The following is a 21,796-nucleotide window of genomic DNA, read 5'->3' on the forward strand; positions in this document are numbered from 1 at the left end:
TGCTTGTATTTATAAACTCTTGGTATTTCTAATGGACTTGATCCTGATGATCTGAGTGATCTGTTGGGTTTGTATTCAGTGAGAATATCTGCAGTGTACTGAGGTCCTAGGCCATTGAGTGATTTATAGACAAGTAACAGTACTTTAAAATCAATTCTGAATGTAAGTGGAAGCCAGTGTAAAGACCTGAGGACGGGTGTGATATGGTCATATTCTCTGGTTCTGCTCAGCGTTCTGTCTAATGGTCTTTCTGGGAAGGCCAGTCAGGAGTTAATTACAATAGTCCACACTACTGGTGATGAAAGCATGAACGAGTTTCTCTAAGTCTTGTCTGGAGACAAAGCATCTTATTCTTGCAATATGTTTGAGATGATGATTTAGTTATTGCTTTTACTTGACTATTGAAACTAAGGTCCGACTCTAAAATCACACCAAGATACCTGACTTGATTTTTAGTTTTTAGACCTCTAGTGTCAAGGTATGCATTCACCTTGAGAATTTCATCTTTGTTTCCAAATGCAGTGAGTTCAGTTTTGTCTTTGTTAAACTGAAGAAAGTTTTGGCACATCCAGTTGTTAACTTCATCAATGCATTTGCACAGGGAGTCGATGGGGCTGTAGTCATTAGTGCTAAGTAGATCTGGGTGTCGTCAGCATAGCTGTGATTTGGCAATTTGGTTCTCTCTCATGATTTGGCTCAGTGGGAGCATGTACAGGTCCCAGAAAGAAGTGATGAATGTTCCACTTCTAGCAGATCTGCTTCTAAACAGTTAAACACACTTTTTAAAAAAGAAGTGGGAAGTGTGTCGAGGGAGCAAGTTGATGTTTTGGTGCTGTACAGTTTCTTCCAAAATTTTACCATCAATTACCTCGAAATCAGACATAGTGACTAATAGAGTCTGTCTGACCTCAGCACAACATGAGGATATACTGATCACCTGTCTGCTATTATTGATTTATATCAAATCAAAACTTATCATATTGTAAATGAAAATGTCATTGAATCAACATTGAAATGAACAATGCCCTCATAAATATTGCTGTAAGCGGCCTCCACTTCATTCCTTATTCTCTCAAGGGAATATTTACTGTCAAAGTGAATATTTTTTCTTCTGCTGTCTTTAGTGGGAACTAACACGTTGAGTCGAGTTCTATGATTTCCTCAAAGACTCTCATCTTCTATGCATTGTGTGTTGGGGGTTAGACATGCGCAGGCCGTTCTCACTGAACCCGAGTGCTGCAAGCTTTTCTGCACCATTCATGGAGAAAGACGGGCCTGCTCAGCAAACCCAGTAAAGCTGGAGAGTTAATGGACCAAATCTCTCCCCAACTGCCCCTTCTCTTTGAATCAGACCCTTCGGCGGAGGATAAAGAGGAGGAGGAAGCTGATGAGATGATTGCTCATCTCTTGGAGACGCAGATGCAATTCTCCCTCCTAATCTCTCCTCCAGACCCAGCAGTGCGACAGGTGAGTCTGTCTGGTTGGGAGAGTTGAGAGAATCTGGACGTGAGACGGTGAGTTTACACACACACACACTCAGACGTGAGGTCAGGTGCTGGGGTATTGCTGAAAGCCATCAGAGGCAGACGGTGGGTGATAACTCCACTCCATTAAGGGGTTTAGAGACTCTTTCAGACCTAGCAGTGCAACAGGTGAGTCTCCTCATACAGGGAGACTTGAACCGTATTAAAATGTGTAGGAGAGCAGCTGCTAACTCTCTATGGACTGGCCATCACAACAGGAGGAACCAAACTATCATACTCTTTCACTGCAAGCCTAAAATAAAGCATAAGGCATGAAAAAGGAGAAGGCCATGACTTGAGCGAGGAGTTAAAAACCTTAATGATCCTAGACACATTAATAAATAAAATCAGTGTCTCTGCTAAAGACAACAAATATCACGCAGTGGCTATGCCAATAATTTCAGGAGGGGAGTTTGGATTTAATAAAGTCAAAATATGGGCATCAATTATAGCAGAACAAAGACAATATACTGTATATCTGAGCATTAACAGACACAGAGCTAACTTAATATTCAATACAACAGAAAACAAATATATTCTGTGCATAAAATATGAGATCATTTAAAAATATTGCATTCAAATATCACATTATAGACTTTATATCATATGATACATTTATGTGCTATACTTGACAATCAAATTTATGATTAGAAACATTTGAATCATTATGGATGAGTTCAATCAAAGATTATTATATTTGTAGGCCTGATACTGAAGAGCCTGAAGATTTCTGCTGACAGACTCATCTGAGCTCTTCCTCTGTTCCTTCTTTACATAAAACAAAACCATCATTTGGCTGAACACTAAACCAACATTAATCCTCAATATCACATGTTTCTGATACGCATGCTAACACACACGCTGCTTTATTTAACTGTAAAGTCTGAGTCTCTTCCAGCTGTATGAGACACATTTACACATTAATCACACATTTATTTCTCCTCATAGACACAGTAGTGAGGCTCTTCTGTGATCACCTGATGCTTTCTGATCCTCTCATGACCGTTTCAGAGATTTAAACCATGATCTAATCGATCTATCAGTGACGTTTGGTGATTGATCTTCATCTTCATCATCTTCATCATCATCCTCATCTTCATCATCTTCATCTAGTCTGTAAGGAGGAACCAGAAGATTAAACAATCAGTGTTCAGTCGAACAAAGTGTAAATTAATTATATTTTAATGACTGTTTGAGTAAAAAGAAGTGACATTAAATTCCTGTAATCAGATTAATTACTGACTTTACATTATCCTGTAGAGATAATCCTCAAACAATATTTGTGTATTAAATACTCTAGATTTAAAACATGACTGTCGTTCATATGTGTGTGTGTGTATGTGTGTGTGTGTGTGTGTGTTGGTGTGACTGCAGAAGGACCTGCGACTCCTATTGAGTCACTGTAAAGGAGAAACACATGCTAATGAGTGTACGGCGTATGGAATAAACCACAGCGAGCAAACACAAATGTTATCTTCAGCTCAAACCTGTCAGTTAAACTTCCACTAGTTAAAGCCGTTTGCCCTCTAGTTTACACATGTTTGTAGGGCTCTTAGTAAATCACTGACAGTAAAGTGAGTGTAAAGTAGTGTGACGTGTTGCTTGTCACAGTAAAAACACACTCGAGACAGAGACATTTCTCATGTGAGGCTGGACGGCTGTGAGCTGAAGCTGAACTGATTTTAGCAGCATTTTCCTACAATCTGACCAAGTCTATTTTCAGACTGAAATGATTCTCTATTACTGACACAGTTAATAAAGCAGGTGTTGCTGTGTAAAGCTGAGACTGTGTGCTTTTGTTCTCTTTCCTCCTTTGTGTTAAACATTTTAATCAACTTTACATTTTGTTCTCACACAAACCCTTTGTTGCAATAAAGCTTAATGATAATTTCCTCTCATGAATATTTGAAAGGTTTGTTCTCATATCAGAGGTAAATGAAGCTCTCTTTAATATCACAGTGATGTTTCCTCACCTCAGGACACAGTTTGAGTCTCGTAGCTCGTCTCTGAGCCGCTGCTTTGAGTCTCCGATATTATTGTCTCTCAGATCAAGCTCTTTTAAAAACTGCAGTGCTTTTGAGTTAGTCAAAGACTGAGTTAAAGAAGAAACATCTGTAATGCCACAGAACTGTAGACTAGAAAGACACAAACAGAGGAAGAGAGATTATCTCACAAACAAATCATTAAGATGAAGAATTTAACACAAATATAATGTGAACTCAGGCTCTTCATGAGATATTGAGTATAAAGTGTTTAGTTTAAACTGTTAAAGTGATTTTAAGCATTTTGATTCTTGTGTGTGAATGTGACTGACCTCAATCTCTCCAGTTTACAGTGTGAATCCTTCAGTGCGTCACATAAGGGCTTCACTCCTGTGTTTTCTAGATTATTCCAGCTCAGGTCCAGCTCTCTCAGGTGTGATGGGTTTGATTTCAGAGCTGAAGTCAGGATGAGACACTGTTTCTCTGTAATACTGCATCCACTCAGACTGAAGACAGAAAGAGAAAATGACTCAGATCTGTGATGATCATCTTATTGAAGAGCTACAGCATATAGTCTGTCATTTAGTCTATAGTTTCCCTTTTTTTCTTATTAATATTTTTATTTATGTGTAATGCACTTTGAGTTGCTAGTAGATAAATTAGCCATTCATCAAAGATTATTCTTCTGAGACTAAATTTCTGACAGTATCTCCTCCTAGAGCTTTAAAGCCACAACCACCAAACTCGGCTCAGACCTTCAGATCCGACTCACGGTTTTCCTAAAAATGACGATTTAAGAATTAAAAATCCCATTGACTTTCATTGACGGAATGTTCAGATGAGCCAAGACTATTCAAACTCCAACTGTCAAAATTCAAAATCTGACAGTTGGAGAGGCTCGTCAGACTCTATTAACAGCCATTCTACAGTGTGTGTGTGTGTGTGTGTGTGTGTGTGTGTGATGTGTAGGTTTAGGGGCAGGGCCTGTGTGTGTGTGTGTGTGTGTGTGTGTGTGTGTGTGTGTGTGTGTGTGTGTGTGTGTGTGTGTGTGTGTGTGTGTGTGTGTGTGTGTGTGTGTGTGTGTGTGTGTGTGTGATGGGTAGGTTTAGGGGTAGGGGCAGTGTGTGTGTGTGTGTGTGTGATGGGTAGGTTTAGGGGTAGGGGCAGTGTGTGTGTGTGTGTGTGTGATGGGTAGGTTTAGGGGTAGGGGCAGTGTGTGTGTGTGTGTGTGTGTGTGTGCGTGTGCGTGTGCGTGTGTGTGTGTGTGTGTGTGTGTGTGTGGGTGTGTGATGGGTAGGTTTAGGGGCAGGGGCAGTTTGTGTGTGTGTGTGTGTGTGTGTGTGGGTGTGTGATGGGTAGGTTTAGGGGCAGGGGCAGTTTGTGTGTGTGTGTCTGTGGGCATGTTTTTGTGAAATATCAGGACACAAATGACATGGGTATTGATAGATTTTGTATTTAAATCTTCCAGGCCAGTTCCTGTTTGTAAAATGAGCACCATTTGTCTTTAATGGCCCTTGGAGCCCATGAGTGTTTGGATTAGCATCTATGCATTTGAATGTCACTGTTATGCTGATTGGATCAGTATCGATGGCAGGAACGTTTGGGGTGTGTAAGAACGATCTCCTGTGGGAGGTCCTAACAGTTTCCCTTTGTCTGAAGCCCTTTGTCTTCCCTGTATAAAGTTCTGTCTCAGAACACAGAACGTTGGGTTAAGATTGTTGAAGGGCGGCATGATAACATCGATGCTGAAAGACTGCTACACTACAAACCTTCAATAAATTCTTCTCCCCACAAGAACTCTGGTCAAGCTTACTTATTTTATGTATTGGAGAAATCTAATACATTGGCGAGCCACCCAAACGATTGCTCGGCCAAATACACCAAAATCTAACAGTATGACACAAAGAGGGTGAAATATGAGGACGTTACCCATGTCCTCACTTTTCAAAATGCTTATAAATCACACAGAATGAGTTTTTTTTTCACAGAAAGTGAACTGCACAGTCTCCTGTGATGGGTAGGTTTAGGGGCAGGGGCAGTGTGTGTGTGTGTGTGTGTGTGTGTGTGTGTGTGTGTGTGTGTGTGTGTGTGTGTGTGTGATGGGTAGGTTTAGGCGCAGGGGCAGTGTGTGTGTGTGTAAAAGGGATAGAAAATACGGTTTGTACTGTATAAAAACCATTACGCCTATGGAATGTCCTCACATTTCACAAAAACAAACATGTGTGTGTGTGTGTGTGTGTGTGATGGGTAGGTTTAGGGGCAGGGGCAGTGTGTGTATGTGTGTGTGTGATGGGTAGGTTTAGGAGCAGGGGCAGTGTGTGTGTGTGTGTGTGTGTGATGGGTAGGTTTAGGGGCAGGGGCAGTGTGTGTGTGTGTGTGATGGGTGGGTTTAGGGGCAGGGGCAGTGTGTGTGTGTGTGTGTGTGTGTGTGTGTGTGTGTGTGTGTGTGTGTGTGTGTGTGTGTGATGGGTAGGTTTAGGCGCAGGGGCAGTGTGTGTGTGTGTAAAAGGGATAGAAAATACGGTTTGTACTGTATAAAAACCATTACGCCTATGGAATGTCCTCACATTTCACAAAAACAAACATGTGTGTGTGTGTGTGTGTGTGTGATGGGTAGGTTTAGGGGCAGGGGCAGTGTGTGTATGTGTGTGTGTGATGGGTAGGTTTAGGAGCAGGGGCAGTGTGTGTGTGTGTGTGTGTGTGATGGGTAGGTTTAGGGGCAGGGGCAGTGTGTGTGTGTGTGTGATGGGTGGGTTTAGGGGCAGGGGCAGTGTGTGTGTGTGTGTGTGTGTGTGTGTGTGTGAGGGGTAGGTTTCGGGGCAGGGGCCGTGTGTGTGTGTTTGTGTGTGTGTGTGTGTGTGTGTGTGTGTGTGTGTGTGTGTGTGTGATGGGTAGGTTTAGGGGCAGGGGCAGTGTGTGTGTGTGTGTGTGTGTGATGGGTAGGTTTAGGAGCAGGGGCAGTGTGTGTGTGTGTGTGATGGGTCGGTTTAGAGGCAGGGCAGTGTGTGTGTGATGGGTAGGTTTAGGGGTAGGGGCAGTGTGTATGTGTGTGTGTGTGTGTGTGGGCATGTTTTTGTGAAATATCAGGACAAAATGTGTATAATGACATGGGTATTACAAAAAGAGGGTGAAATATGAGGACGTTCCCCATGTCCTCACTTTTCAAAATGCTTATAAATCACAGAATGAGGTTTTTTTCACAGAAAGTAAACTGCACAGTCTCCTGTGAGGGTTAGGTTTAGGGGCAGGGGCAGTGTGTGTGTGTGTGTGTGTGTGTGTGTGTGATGGGTAGGTTTAGGGGCAGGGGCAGTGTGTGTGTGTGTGTGTGTGTGTGTGTGTGTGATGGGTAGGTTTAGGGGCAGGGGCAGTGTGTGTGTGTGTGTGTGTGTGTGTGTGTGTGTGTGTGTGTGTGTGTGTGTGTGTGTGTGATGGGTAGGTTTAGGGGCAGGGGCAGTGTGTGTGTGTGTGTGTGTGTGTGTGTGTGTGTGTGTGTGTGTGTGTGTGTGTGTGTGTGTGTGTGTGTGTGTGTGTGTGTGTGTGTGTGTGTGTGTGTGTGTGTGTGATGGGTAGGTTTAGGGGCAGGGGCAGTGTAAGGGGATAGAAAATACGGTTTGTATGGTATAAAAACCATTACGCCTATGGAATGTCCCCACATATCACAAAACCCCCTGTGTGTGTGTGTGTGTGTGTGTGTGTGTGTGTGTGTGTGTGTGTGTGTGTGTGTGTGTGTGTGTGTGTGTGTGTGTGTGTGTGTGTGTGTGTGTGTGTGTGTGTGTGTGTGTGTGAGAGAGAGAGAGAGAGTGTGTGTGTATCTGTCTGTCTACTCACTCGCTTCAAACTTTATGGTCCAGCTTTCTCAAGCCAACTTCAAAGTTTGTTTACAAAAATAATAAAGAGTGGTTCATCTTACCCCGGGGGCATCTTACCCAGACTAACACAATCAGTTTCAAATACTTGAAATGCAATTATTCACTAGTTCAACACTTAATTTTAACTGTGACCAATGGCAAAGGCCAGAAGATGCAATGCTACAGTATAAATGATGTGACTTGAGCTAAACAGTGAACTGTAATCTCACTGTAACTGTACAGTATAATGATACTAACTGTAGATTCTCCAGCTGTGATTGTGGGTTCATCAGTAGATCACTGAGGTTTCTCACTACAGACTCTCCTAGTTTATTCCAGCTCAGGTCCAGCTCTCTCAGGTGTGATGGGTTTGATTTCAGAGCTGAAGTCAGGATGAGACACTGTTTCTCTGTAATACTGCAGACACTCAGACTGAAGACAGAAAGAGAAAATGACTCAGATCTGTGATGATCATCTTATTGAAGAGCTACAGCATATAGTCTGTCATTTAGTCTATAGTTTCCATATTCAGCCTGTAATCGTGTCACTAGTTCTGTTTGCTGGAAACTGTTGTTTCTTCTTTCATTTTTTAAACCATTCTGTTTTAATCTCTGTTGTTTATTGTAGCAGCAGATGCAGATCTCATGATATTTCTGCAGAACAACATGTAGGGTAAGATGGGGAAGATGCCCCTCTTCAGAACAATGTGGATTTACTGTTAAACTGTAACATATTTAAAGAGAAGTTTAGCATGTGCAGGATATGATGATGCCTTAGCCCAATAAACTCTTACAGAATGTGTTGTGGTGAACATCAGTTAGGATGGTATTCCAGACACCAGTTTATATCCTTCTCTCTAAAAGCTGACTTTAACCACCAAACTCATTCCTAAGGTTTAGGCAAGAGCTGCGATAAAAGATCCTTCAGGACCTCCTGGATGCAGCAGCAAAAGAGAGGCCACAGAGATCTATCTAAATCCATTCATACACATGTTTGCAGGCCTTACATTTATATAAACTGCAACATCCACTTCATCTTCATATAAAGCACAGTATATGTTAATGGTTATTGACTATAAACACAACAGTCCACGGGAGAGATCCATTAACAGATAAACAAATGCGTGGACGATGATTTAACCGTTTATAATCATGTTTGGTCTCTAAATAAATGTTTAGGCATCGTATGGAACAGATAATCACCATTTGCCAGAACCATTAGGTGGTTTCCATAAGAAGCATTCCCATACAATTCTCTTCCATTGCTCCTTTCTGTTCAACAGCATTTATCCATTCTGTGTTCACATCATTTATTGGGTTTATTGGTTCATTCAGTACTTTTCTTTTTGGTTATTAGTTAACTATCCTTTAGAAGTGCATGTTCATTACTACAATTAATAATCGTTGAAGTATTTACTCTTGCATATCTATTGTTAATACATTTCATTCATTTTATTACACTGTGTCTTCATTGTGTTGATGGTCAAAGACTCTACTAGTTGTCCAGACTCGCAAATCCTTCAGATAAATCCGCTGACCAACTCTAGTTTACAGTGATTCTGAATGACTGAACAGCTCTTTTGGGAGTGTTCTTATATTGTTAAGAGAGTATTCTTAGCTGGTGACCCGTATCAAAAGCGGGAAGTGGTCATCTGATACACTCATAACCACACCTTAAGTGATATGTGATCTAAAAATGCTACAGTATAAATGATGTAACGTGAACTAAACAGTGAACTGTAATCACACTGTAACTGTACAGTATAATGATACTAACTGTAGATTCTCCAGCTGTGATTGTGGGTTCATCAGTAGATCACTGAGGTTTCTCACTCCAGAGTCTCCTAGTTTATTCCAGCTCAGGTCCAGCTCTCTCAGGTGCGATGGGTTTGATTTCAGAGCTGAAGTCACAGCAGAACAACCTTCATCTGTCATATCACAGCAGCTTAACCTACATTAGGAGAAATGAGAAAAACAAACTTTAAAAAAAAAATACTCACAAAGTATGCAAAAAAAATCAACTCACCCTCAAAAACAGATCACAGAGACTCATCGTAACACCAAATACATTAAAATGTGACTAAATCATCAATAGACTTATAATACAGAAAATCAACCATAACTTGATTTCACCAAGTTGGAAAACAATGCAACTAAGTTCTGATTTATATTTTATATAAAGATTTACCAATACTTGAGAAAAGGATGACACACAAAGATGCACCACTTTCAATGAAAGGGGAGGTAATCCCTTCAACATTTATAGACAAAAACAAACAAAGAAAAGAGTCTTTGGGATTAAGAACACAGGAGCCTACACAATGTCAAGCATCTGTTTATGATTTCCTGGCATGATCATAAATTATGCTCCCATAGTCCAAATGGGACCAGATCAATATCACACCATGGCACAAGCTGATTAGCCTCTGCTGATCCCACAGCCAATGAGATTGCTTGCTCAACATTTAAATAGTCTGGTTCATTGGTAGCAGTAGGCTGAGTTCCACCTCCCTCTGCTAAACCTGCCTAAATCTGCTACAGGATTTATGAATGTATATTTGTGAAGTAGCAGCAGCATACACTGCATCCGGAAAGTATTCACAGCGCTTCATTTTTTCCACATTTTGTTATGTTATGGCCTTATTCCAAAATGGATTAAATTCACTATTTTACTCAAAATTCTACAAACAATACCCCATAAAGACAATGCGGAAGAAGTTTGTTTGAAATCTTTGAAATCTTTTGAAATATAAATTAACATATACATAAGTACATCCTTTGACATGCATATCAAAATTGAGCTGGCAGTCAGACTTGATGTCACAGAGACGAACTCTGTGATTCCCTCCTCTGGCCATCGGAGGGAACCATCTCCCGAAAACTAACTCACACTTACACTGACGCACAACATTCCCCACAAGCCTTTGCCTTGCACTGATTACATCCCCAGCTGACACTCATTACCAGACTCTTTAAATACCCACTCTCCATTCAGCTCTTAGCAAAGTCTTGTATTACCCTGGTGACCATTTCTGAGCATTATCTCCTTGCCTGACTACCTGTTACTGATCCTGCTGTTATCCGCTCTTGACCCATTGCTGCCGGCCTTTGACCCTTGCCTGTTACACCGTTCTGTGAGTGATATCTGCCTGCCCTGACCTCTTGCCAGTTTTCGACTTACCATACTGCCTGTCTGTTATCCCTGTCTGCTACCGTTTGACCCTGCCTGTACGACTTAGTGATGGGCAGACCGAGGCTTCGTGAAGCACTGAAGCAGTTGAAGCAAATGTGTCATATTGTTTCGAAGCTTCGAATCAATCTGACACCCGTCTCTACGGCGCCATCTAGTGGTCATTTCCATGTGTTGATCTGAAATACCTTGACAATGATCCATGTAAAAAAAATTTTTTTTAACATCTGTCTGACAACTACATGATCTTGGTTTTGTAACCTGTAGCCTCGTCATTGTAAAGAACTATATATATTTTGTTTGTTATACAAAATGAACATTAATAAAATAAATAAAGCCACAATGTGTCACATTTGTCGCAAAACATTTTTATTCAAAAATATGAATTGCTCTGCTGTTGAAGGACTCAGCTGACTTCTTTTTTTACATATAATTTCTCCAGCCTTTGAAAAAATCCTCTCACATGGGACACTTGTTGCTGGCATGCACAAATATTTTTGGATGATGTAAATACATGGATGATGTATTGTTGCAGAAGGCTAGCTGCCTATCACAATACACACATCTCACTTTGGTGCTTCCAAATGGAAATGCTCCCACACCACAGATGTACGGCATCTCTTGCGTGCAGCCTCCATTTTTATATATTCTATTAATATATCTATCTATATATCACCTATGAATCTATATCTATATAATTCTATATATCTAACTTATGCTGTGCTATCTATCTGTCACTATCTAACTTAGCCTATATGAATGTGTCACTATATCTATACTATATGTCACTGTCTATACCTATCAGTCAATAGCCTATATCTAATTTAAATCTAGCCTAAATATAACTAACCAAAGCGCACTATAAATCTCACTGCTATCACAAAATCACCGCTATCACAAAATCACTCTCCTCTCACAAAAACCCACGAGGTGAAGATGGATTTACTTCACTTTTAAACTGTGGTGAATTAGGTTTATACAGATGTGTGACTATGTGGCTTGTTCCCGCCCCCTTTAATCAACGCAGTTTCGGAAGGCGCCACCTGATGAAACACTTTGAAGCTTCATTTAGCCATAGTCACGTGACATGGGTGTTTCGAATCACAGTTCGGAGCAGTGTTTCGAAACATCTGCGCTTCAGGATCTCGGCAAAGCCCTGAAACGTCTGTTTCGCGTCTGCCATCCCTAGTACGACTACGTTCTTACTAATACAGCATGCAAATGGATCCCTGCCCAAAAATAGGTGTGCCAAGCTTGTAGCATCATACTCAAAAGACTTGAGGCTGTAATTGGTGCCAAAGGTGCTTCAACAAAGTATTGAGCTGAAAAAAGTAAAGTAAAGGCTATGTATACTTCAGTACATGTGATTTTTTTTTTTTTTTTTTTTTTTTTCTATTGTATTTTATACATTTACAAAGATTTCAAACATAACAACATTTTGGGTCTATACTATTTTGCACATTGTCTGTATATTTGTTTATTTTTATTATCTGTGTCTTGTCACTGTCATTCTGTGCACTGTGGAGCTTCTGTCACTACAACAAATTCCTAGTATGTGTAAACATACCTGGCAATAAAGCTCATTCTGATTCTTCTAATTATTATTTCACATTGGCATTATTGGGTATTGTTTGTAAAATTTTGAGGAAAATTAAGGAATTTAATACATTTTGGAATAAGGCTGTAACTTAACAAAATTTGAAAAAAGTGAATCGCTGTGGATACGTTCCGGATGCACTGTATTTTACATGCTCACAGCAGTGTGTCTGTGTATCTATTAGCAGTAGCAAGTACATACTTGCTCTACAGCATCAGAAATAATCAACAGCAGCTGCGTAGCAGATCTAGTCTGCCAAGACCAAATAGTCAAGTTTATTTATATAGCGCTTTTAATAATGTAAACTGTTTCAAAGCAGCTTCACAGTGTTAAACAGGAAAATAATGCAACAGAATTTTATTCAGCCGTCTAGCCATTCTGGAGAAAACTGTGATGTCATCAGTTCATTTCAATTATCATACAGTGACAGTGTGGGCTTTAGATCAGTAATTAGATCAGTAATTTAGTTTACATGGTTAATTTAGTTTAATAATTAGATTTATTTGGATATTTAGTTGAAAAATTGTGTCCCCAACTGAGCAAGCCAAGCCAGAGGCAACAGTGGCAAGGAAACCAAAACCCCATCAGGTGACCTAAAGTAGAAAAATAAACCTTGGGAGAAACCAGGCTCAGTCGGGGTGCCAGTTCTCCTCTGGCCAATTAACAAACAGCGTATGATTATTATTCTGGCAACTTTACAGGTCAGGTCATAATAGATTGGAATATTCGAAAGATCGGAGGCAACACGCCGGAAACGGGTTTATTGAGGATGACATATCGATTTCCTGTAGCTCAAACAGTGGCGTGGCACTAGCAACGCCAAGGTCAGGGGTTCGATTCCCAGGGAAAGCAAGAACTGACAAAATGTAAAATGTGTACCTTGAATGCAATGCAAAGTCGCTTTGGATAAAAGCGTCTGCCAAATGCATAAATGTACTGTAAATGTAATTTAACAATTATTAAATAGGAATATTTGAAATAATATAGTCATCACACTGGAAACGGGTTTATTGAGGATGATGTGTCGATGAAATAATTATTAAATAGGAAAAATCGAAAAGCGTCATCACGCCGAAGACGGGTTTACTGAGGATAACATATCGATTTGACAATTATTAAATAAGATTATTCTAACAATCGGAGTCATCACGCCGGAGACGGGTTTATTGAGGATGCCGTGTCTGTGAGGCAATTTCAGGAGGCCAATTGACACGGTCTCTGCAGACACTTCAGGGTCATGCGTTAGTCATGTCTGGGCGCAGGTCCACCATCTGATCTGGACACGGACTGGATCCGGCTGACTGCAGTAAACCTCGGGATAAACAGAGAGACTATCATTAGCGTAGATGCCATTCTTCTGATGATGTAACAAGTACATCAGGTGTTATGGGAAGTGTTCCCGGTTCCGGCTGACCTAGCTAATGCAGCCTAACAATCATTTAATTAAAAAAGTGTTTTATGTGTATGCCACAGTAAAGAGATGTGTTTTTAGTCTAGATTTAAACTGACAGAGTGTGTCCGCTTCCCGTACAATGCTAGGAAGACTATTCCAGAGTTTAGGTGATAAATAGGAAAAGGATCGACCACCTGCAGTTGATTTTGATATTCTAGGTATTATTAACTGGCCAGAATTTTGAGACCGCAGTAGACGTGATGGAGTATAATGTGTTAAGAGCTTGCTCAAGTACTGGGGAGCTAAACCATTTAGTGCTTTGTAAGTAATAAGCAATATTTTCATTGTTTATTGCATGACAATGAAAACTAACGCCATGCTTCCTAATGATATCTCCCAGTGGTAGCATGTACAGGGTGAAGAGTAGCGGTCCTAGCACTGAGCCTTGTGGTACTCCATACTGAACTTGTGATCGGTGTGACATCTCTTCATTTACTACTACAAACTGATAACGGTCAGATAAGTATGATTTAAACCATGCCAATGCCGTTCCACTAATGCCAACATCATTTTCGAGTCTATTCAGAAGAATGTTGTGCTCGATAGTATTGAATGCAGTGCTAAGATCGAGTAACACTAATAGAGAGATACAGCCACGATCGGGTGATAAGAGTAAATCATTTGTAACTCTAATGAGAGCAGTCTCAGTACTATGATACGGTCTAAATCCTGACTGGAAATCCTCACAGATGACATTTATTTCTAAAAAGGAGCATAATTTTCAAGACACTGCCTTTTCAAGTATTTTTGACAGAAAGGGTAGATTTGAGATTGGCCTGTAATTGACTAATTCTATAGGATCAAGTTGCGTTTTTTTAAGAAGTGGTTTAATAATAGCCAACTTAAAAGTTTTCGGTACATATCCTAATGTCAAAGATGAATTAATGATATTAAGAAGAGGATCTATGACCTCTGGTAGCATCTCTTTTAATAGCTTAGTCAGTATAAGGTCGAGCATACATGTTGTTGATTTTGATGATTTAACGAGTTTAGCCAATTCTTCTTCTCCCATAGCAGTGAATGAGTGGATTTTTTCCTCAGTGACACTACAATGCTCTGTCTGATGTGCTACTGTAGTAGACGGCTGCATGGTTAAAATGTTCTTCCTAATAGTGTCAATCTTATATGTAAAGAAGTTAATAAAGTCATTACTGCTGTGCTGTGTAAAAACAAAAGTTGAAGCTTTATTTTTGGTTAATTTAGCCACTGTATCGAATAAATACCTAGGGTTGTGTTTGTTTTCTTCCAAGAGAGTCGAGAAATAAGCAGATCTAGTTTTGTTTTCTTCCAGCTGCGCTCCATTTTTCTGGCTGCTGTTTTAAGGGCCAGAGTGTGCTCGTTGTACCACGGCGTCGGACTATTTTCTTTAATCTTCTTTAAGCGCAGAGGGGCAACTATGTCTAAAGTACTGGAAAAGAGAGAGTCAATAGTTTCTGTTGCAACATCGAGTTCCTCTAGGCTATCTGGGATGCTGAGGAGATGATACTGATGAGGAAGAGTATTTAAAAAGCAATCTTTAGTGGCGGCAGTGATTATCCTGCCATTTTTTAAATAAGGGGGTGGCTTTGCAACCTTAGCTAAATTAAGTATACATGATACTAGGTAATGATCTGAAACGTCATCGCTCTGCTGCAGAATTTCAATGGTATCAACATTTATTCCATGTGACAATATTAGGTCTAAAGTATGATCATGGCGATGAGTGGGTCCTGACACGTGTTGCCTAACTCCTGTAGAGTTTAGAATGTCTTTAAATGCTAATCCCAATGCATCTGTTTCATGGTCTACATGGATATTAAAATCACCAACAATTAGTAATTTATCTACGGCCAGAACTAACTCTGATAGAAAATTAGCAAATTCTTTGATAAAGTCTGTATTGTGCCCTGGTGGCCTGTATACAGTAGCAAGACTTCTGAGTAATACTGAAGATAAAAATACCAAAAAAATACATTGCCAAAATTACATTGCCAGATTTAAAAACATGCTAAAACCTATTCTGAGAGTTGTCATGATTGAAATATATTTAAAAGTAAAGAACATCTAAAAATGTCTTATATTGTACCACAACTTACCTCAGTATCTCCAATTTACACGTTATACTCTTCAATCCAGAGCCGAGTAGCTTCACTCCTGAATCTTGCAGATTATTATTGTTCATGTTCAGCTCTTTCAGATTGGTATCCGATCCAAGAACTGTAGCCAGAGCTGAACAGCTTTTGTCTGTTAATTTACAATCATTTAACCTACAAGACAAATACATTACACCACAGAATTAGGTGCAACATGTGTATATACTATTATAATAGTCTTAAATTACTACATTGTTTATTAATACATTGTTAGCTAACTGTGTATATGTACTATTCTGAAATCCATAACTTGGACAAAGTCTCTAATAATAAATCACTCTAAATTGTAATGCATGCATTTTCTGTAAAGCTGCTTTGAAACAATACGTATTGTGAAAAGTGCTATACAAATAAATGTGAATTGAATACTTAACATTATTTTATATATATTTACATAAATAGTAACAATTAACGCAGCATCCATTTTTTCTGTCATCCTTTGGCTAGTGTTACATTTTATGATCACGCTCTCATTCATGCAAAAGCTTTTAAACAATTCAAGCGCGACAAGGAAAAAAAGAGTCTGGGAAATGTCCTGACACACACACACACAACACACAGAAAGACGCACTCCAGTATCGAGTTCTCTTTCACGCTTGAACAAACAATAACACACAGAATTGTGCCAAAATGTCAGTTTTGTCAAGAATTCTCATAAGTGCTCAAATGATCTGAGATGCACATTAGATCTGCGTCATGTTCAACAGTGGCTAATGCTGTCTGTCATTAATGTTAATCAAAGAACAAAGGGAACAAAGCTAGAACAAAGCTGTAACAAAACTGTAGCTTTAATAATCATTAATCTAGGTTTAATTTATAATTCATGCAGCTAAGACTGTAAAGTGTTTGATATTCAATTTCTGTATTTTTCCTACCTGTTAGAAAGGAAGGCCACAGGTAAATATGACATTTATAATAATGGATTTATGTGAAGATTGTTTTAAGTTCAATTAAATTAAACAATATTTTTTACAACCTAATAAATGTTGAAATTGATAGCTTTCAATTATACTGTAATGTTGAATGTCAATCGTTAATGTTTAAAAAACTCATTTTCATAGAGACATCAGTGTTAGTATCAGTGATAAATATTAAAATATTAAAAACAGCAAAATATTAAAACTTCAAAAAAAGCTTTCAATTGCGATTAATCGTAGGGTGAGCTACAGTGAATCAAAAATAATATATAGGAAATGCTAGTTTTTGTCAGTGACATATTTGCTAGATAAAATGAAGCATGCTTGAATAATATTTTTGTTCAGATTTATAGCTCAGATGACAATGATACATTAGTCTTGAGGTAGAGATTCTGGGGGTTTAATGATTTCAGCATTGAAGTTATGGAAGAGCATTTGTGCTTTATAGCAGAAGCCGAAGAAAACTATATAGTGGAACTTAGTTAAAATAACTAAACCAATGTGTTATATGACAACAACACTGTTGTGCTTCATCCTCTGCTAACTCAACCCTATAAAACCTATTGTATCGTATGTGATATACTGTATAAATGTCTAAGACCTCTAAATGATCATCAATATGATCAACACTTTACTGAAAATGCTGAAAAACAGCTACAGGCCTTCTATCGTCTGATTGATAGTTTACATTATGTTTAAATATAGTTAAAACTACAGAACTAAAACTATTATGAAGTTTAGCGTTTAAAATTTTGTTTTATCTGGAGATATAGAATGACAACTGATAATATATGAACTTTAAATGGTCTGTTATAGCCTGGATGACGCCAAAACATGACAAAACATTAATTGACTTACAGAGCTCTTCTGGAGGTTTTGATGACTGCCAATAATCTAATGAGACACTCGTCTGATTTCTTGAATTTCTGAAGCTCAAACTCCTCCAGCTCTTCCTCTGATGTCAACAACACAAAGATCAAAGCAGACCACTGGGCAGGTGAAAGGTCAGATGAGAGACTTCCTTTGCTAAGGTGGGTCTGAATCTCCTTCACCAGAGTTTGGTCGTTCAGTTCATTCAGACAGTAGAACAGATTGATGGATCTCTCTGCAGGCAGATTATCTTCTAATTTCTGCTTGATGTACTGAACTATTTCCTTGTTGCTCTGGTCATTGCCGTCTTGCTGTGTTATCAGTCCTCGTAAGAGTCGTCGATTGGACTGGAGCGACAGACCGAGGAGGAAGCGAAGGAAAAGGTCCAGGTGTCCATTGTCACTCTCGAGCGCCTTGTCCACTGCAGTCTTGAGTAAATCAATCATGGTTTCATTTGTGTTTTCCTGTTCTGTAGACTCATGATCAAACACACTTGTTTTGTTGATGTCTAGAAACAGATGTGCATAAAGGGCTGCAATAAACTCCTGAACGCTCAAGTGAACAAAGCAGTACATGGTACCAAGAGTGATCCCTGTTTCCTCCTTAAAGATCTGGGTACACATACCTGAGTACACTGATGCCTTATAGACGTCAATACCACAGGCTTCCAGGTCGGTGTCATAGAAGATCAGGTTGCTTCTTTCCAGCTGATGAAATGCCAGTTTCCCCAGTGAAAGGATGGCGTCTTTATCCCAGGAAACATCTGGTGTGTATTCTCCATCATACTTTCGGCGGCTCTGCTGGATCTGAAAGCGGAGAAAGTGTGTGTACATTTGTGTCAGAGTCTTGGGAGTGTCTTCAGTGTTTGATTCCTGCTGTGTTTGAGAGATCTCATCAGCCTGAGTGTTTTTCACATCATTATTTCTCTTCTCCTCCAGAATGTTCTGGAGAACAGTGGCTGAAATCCAGCAGAAGACTGGGATGTGGCACATGATAAAGAGACTCTTTGATTTTTTAACATGATCTATGATTGTGTTGGCCTGATTCTCATCCGTGAATCTTTTTTTGAAGTACTCTTGCTTTTGTGCGTCATTGAATCCTCGTATCTCTGTCAGCCGGTCGATACAGTCAGGAGGAATCTTACTGGCCGCGGCTGGTCTGGTGGTGATCCAGATGAGAGCAGAAGGAAGCAGATTTCCCTTCATGAGGTTCGTCAGGAGAACATCCAGAGAGGCTGGTGACGATACATCACGCCACGTCTCATTACAGTCAAACTTCAGAGGAAGGCGACATTCGTCCAATCCATCAAGGATGAACAGGACTTTGAATTGATTCATTATTGTAGGGTTCAGTCCTTTTGTCTCTGGGAAAAATTTAGTTAAAAGATCCATCAAACTTAGTTTTTCTTTCTCCTTTAAGTTCATCTCTCTGAACGGAAGAGGAAAAATGAACCTGATATCCTGATTTTCTTTTCCTTCAGCCCAGTCCAGAACAAACTTTTGCACAGAGACTGATTTTCCGATGCCAGCGACTCCTTTTGTCAGAACAGTTCGGATCTCCTCGTCTTGTTCAGGTGCTTCAAACAAATGTGTGCATTCAACCTGTATCTCTTGAGATTCATGACGCCTGGAAGCAACTTCAATCTGTCTTACCTCATGTTCAGTATTGACCTGTTCACTGCCACCCTGAGTGATATAGAGATCTGTGTAGATGTTATTCAGAAGTGTGGAGTCGCCTTGCTTCACAATTCCTTCAAACACACATTGATACTTCTTCTTTAGGCCACACTTTAGCTGATGAATGAAGAACAGCTCATCTAAACACAGGAACAGAAAACAGATAGTTTTAGTCTTAATCTTCTCTCCTACATTTATAAGTGTCAATCTGACAGATGGTCATGAGTCTCAGACCTTCTAGAGCATCAGCAGCTTCATCTTGCTTCATCTCTCTCAGGTAATGTAGTGTGAGATCAAGAGCTGCTGCATTGATACTGCATCTATTCTCATTAAAGTCCTTCACAAAGGATTCTGTGTTCTCTTTTTTTAATATTTTCTTAAACTTCTTCAGTTCTTTCTTCAGAAATTTGATTATTTTACTCTCAATGTCCTACAAATAAAGCAATAAAAAATAAGAGACAGAACACAATTTAACCAGATCCACATCCAAATTTAGTCAAAATGCAGTCAGTATTTACTCAGTAATAAAAAAGATTTGCCATAGTAACCAGTTATAAACCAAACATGTCAATTGGCTGCCATTTAACACACAAAAGTAAAAAAATAACAGGTTTTCTGAAATGTTGATTATTATTTTATTGGTTCTTAAAATTAAGAAATGTTGTTCAGTTTGTTATAATTATAAACAATTATAAAGTTTTCCTACCTGGAAGATCCCGCGGAGATTGTGTTTGAAACTCTTGTGTTTCCTGTGAGTCTGAACGTCTGAGTCTAAAGTCTCACATTGAAGCCTGTTAGCCAATAAAAAAAAATACTGCATTTATTGTTCAAGCAAAATATTAGAGAAATATTTGCAAACATTTTTAACGAGGAGAAAATGGAAACATTAGCTATTTAAGTTTATGCTTTGAATTCTGCATTGACGATGGGTATTTTGTTCAGCAGTTATATCAGTGCACCAAATTAAATGGGTATTACAAAAAATAGAATTATAAATCAAATCAAATCATTTAAATATTTTTGCTGTTTGTAAATTGGAATGATATTTGATCGATAAAGGTTCATGATAAATATTTGCTGAAATATTTTCTAACAGTGTGTAACCAACGATAAGAAACACATTAAATACCTTTTGTTGGTTGATGGTTTTCTCTCACTGAAGTTTGGTCCTCGACCTTTTGACCAGTCACTCTTCACAGACTCAGAGCTGTACACATGTGAGCCTGATCTTACACTAATAACACAGAGCAGAAAGATAAAACATGTCACTACAGGAGATACTTCAGGTTTCATGTTTAATTAAGCCCAGTTTAACACAAATTAATTCCTGATCCGAGACCTGAATAACTGATCAAAACGGCCTGAATCCACTTGAATTAGTTTGGGCTGCTCTCACTGAATCATCTGAAGTGGTTTCTCATGCAGTGAAATAAACAGACAGTATTGAGACACCAACCAGCACTGTTTTTTAGTAGTTTTCAATCGTTGGGTGTAGTACGGAAGAGTCAAAATCAGAGCTTCTAATCAATAGATGGGTTTAATCAACCAACCAACCAAACAAACAAGCATAACAACATCAAGATCGGACAAGGAGTGCAGGGAGGTGAGTTCAATAGACCTTTTTCACAAAAAACGGAAATACGCAATCGTTGCGGAACCGGAGTTCCTGTCAAGCGTCAACACATCAGAAAAGCATACCCGGTCAAGAGAAAATGGATCAGCGAGTCTACACAACTTTGCTAACGGATTTGCCAAATAATTACATTTGGCTACAGTTCAAAACAGTTTAAACATCACGCAGTGTGCACACTTCTATTTTTTAACATACAACATAATACTTTTAATAAAATTATAGATAGGTTTTATTTTAAAAGACAATCTATAATAATATATGTTTACAATAAAATCACGTTATGTTTTAAGACAAAATAAATTCACAATATGTATGGAGGCATTTTGTAAAAGTGAATTTTATATATATTAAATCAAATATCATACATTTTGAAACTAAAAATATATATACACGACTCACGAGGCAACATCCATTTAAGCATGCGTGTTTATTTTCGTAGTTCCGTCAGTGAAACAATACTACATCCTGAGAAACATTTAAATAGATTTCAGTAAATAATGGTAATATATAGAAGTTAAATATTAGTTTTAAAAAAATATTCGTTTTCATTTCCCCACAGAGGTGCGTCATAAGCTGCTTTGGGTTTAAAGGGTTGTAGGACATGAGCAGAGAAGTTTGGTCCTTCATCCCGCCGGTTAGCCTGAATCCATTTCCGTCAAACTCCACCATCAACAGGGAAGGAATGAAACGACAGATACGGCTGCTTTTGGGAATAACAAGAACAGCCCGGTAAGCCACAATCACACTTGCTCGTTGCTTGCGCCATTTGTTTACATGTAGCCCTGCCCGGGGAGGAAGAAGATTATCCCGACGATCGCGTATTTCCGGTCGCAAATACGGAAGTTGTGAGAAAGGTCTATAAGAAGGGAGTGCAAATGATGAGGTGCTGGGAATCCAGGGAGAGTGGGGAAGATGATGAGGGAGTGCGTTCAGGTGTGAGGCAGGGAGGATCCTGGGAAATGGAGTCCGGGACAGG

General features: G+C 39.2%; 1 protein-coding gene across 1 annotated transcript; it reads right to left on the reverse strand.

Moving 5' to 3' along the window:
• Positions 1 to 1,718: 1,718 nt before the first annotated feature.
• On the reverse strand, positions 1,719 to 19,470 carry LOC307139462 (NLR family CARD domain-containing protein 3-like; the record flags this gene model as incomplete). Its single annotated transcript, XM_079838462.1, has 8 exons — positions 19,422 to 19,470; positions 17,500 to 19,327; positions 15,668 to 15,838; positions 9,130 to 9,303; positions 7,612 to 7,785; positions 3,838 to 4,011; positions 3,497 to 3,658; positions 1,719 to 1,776 (listed from the first exon to the last, which is right to left on the reverse strand). Exons 1-8 carry the CDS (start codon positions 19,453 to 19,455, stop codon positions 1,719 to 1,721), a joined length of 2,775 nt encoding a protein of 924 aa, XP_079694588.1. The 5' UTR covers positions 19,456 to 19,470.
• Positions 19,471 to 21,796: the final 2,326 nt, after the last annotated feature.

This window comes from Gobio gobio (assembly GCF_949357685.1).
Source record: "Gobio gobio genome assembly, chromosome: 16".
In the NCBI taxonomy this organism is placed as follows: Eukaryota; Metazoa; Chordata; class Actinopteri; order Cypriniformes; family Gobionidae; genus Gobio; species Gobio gobio.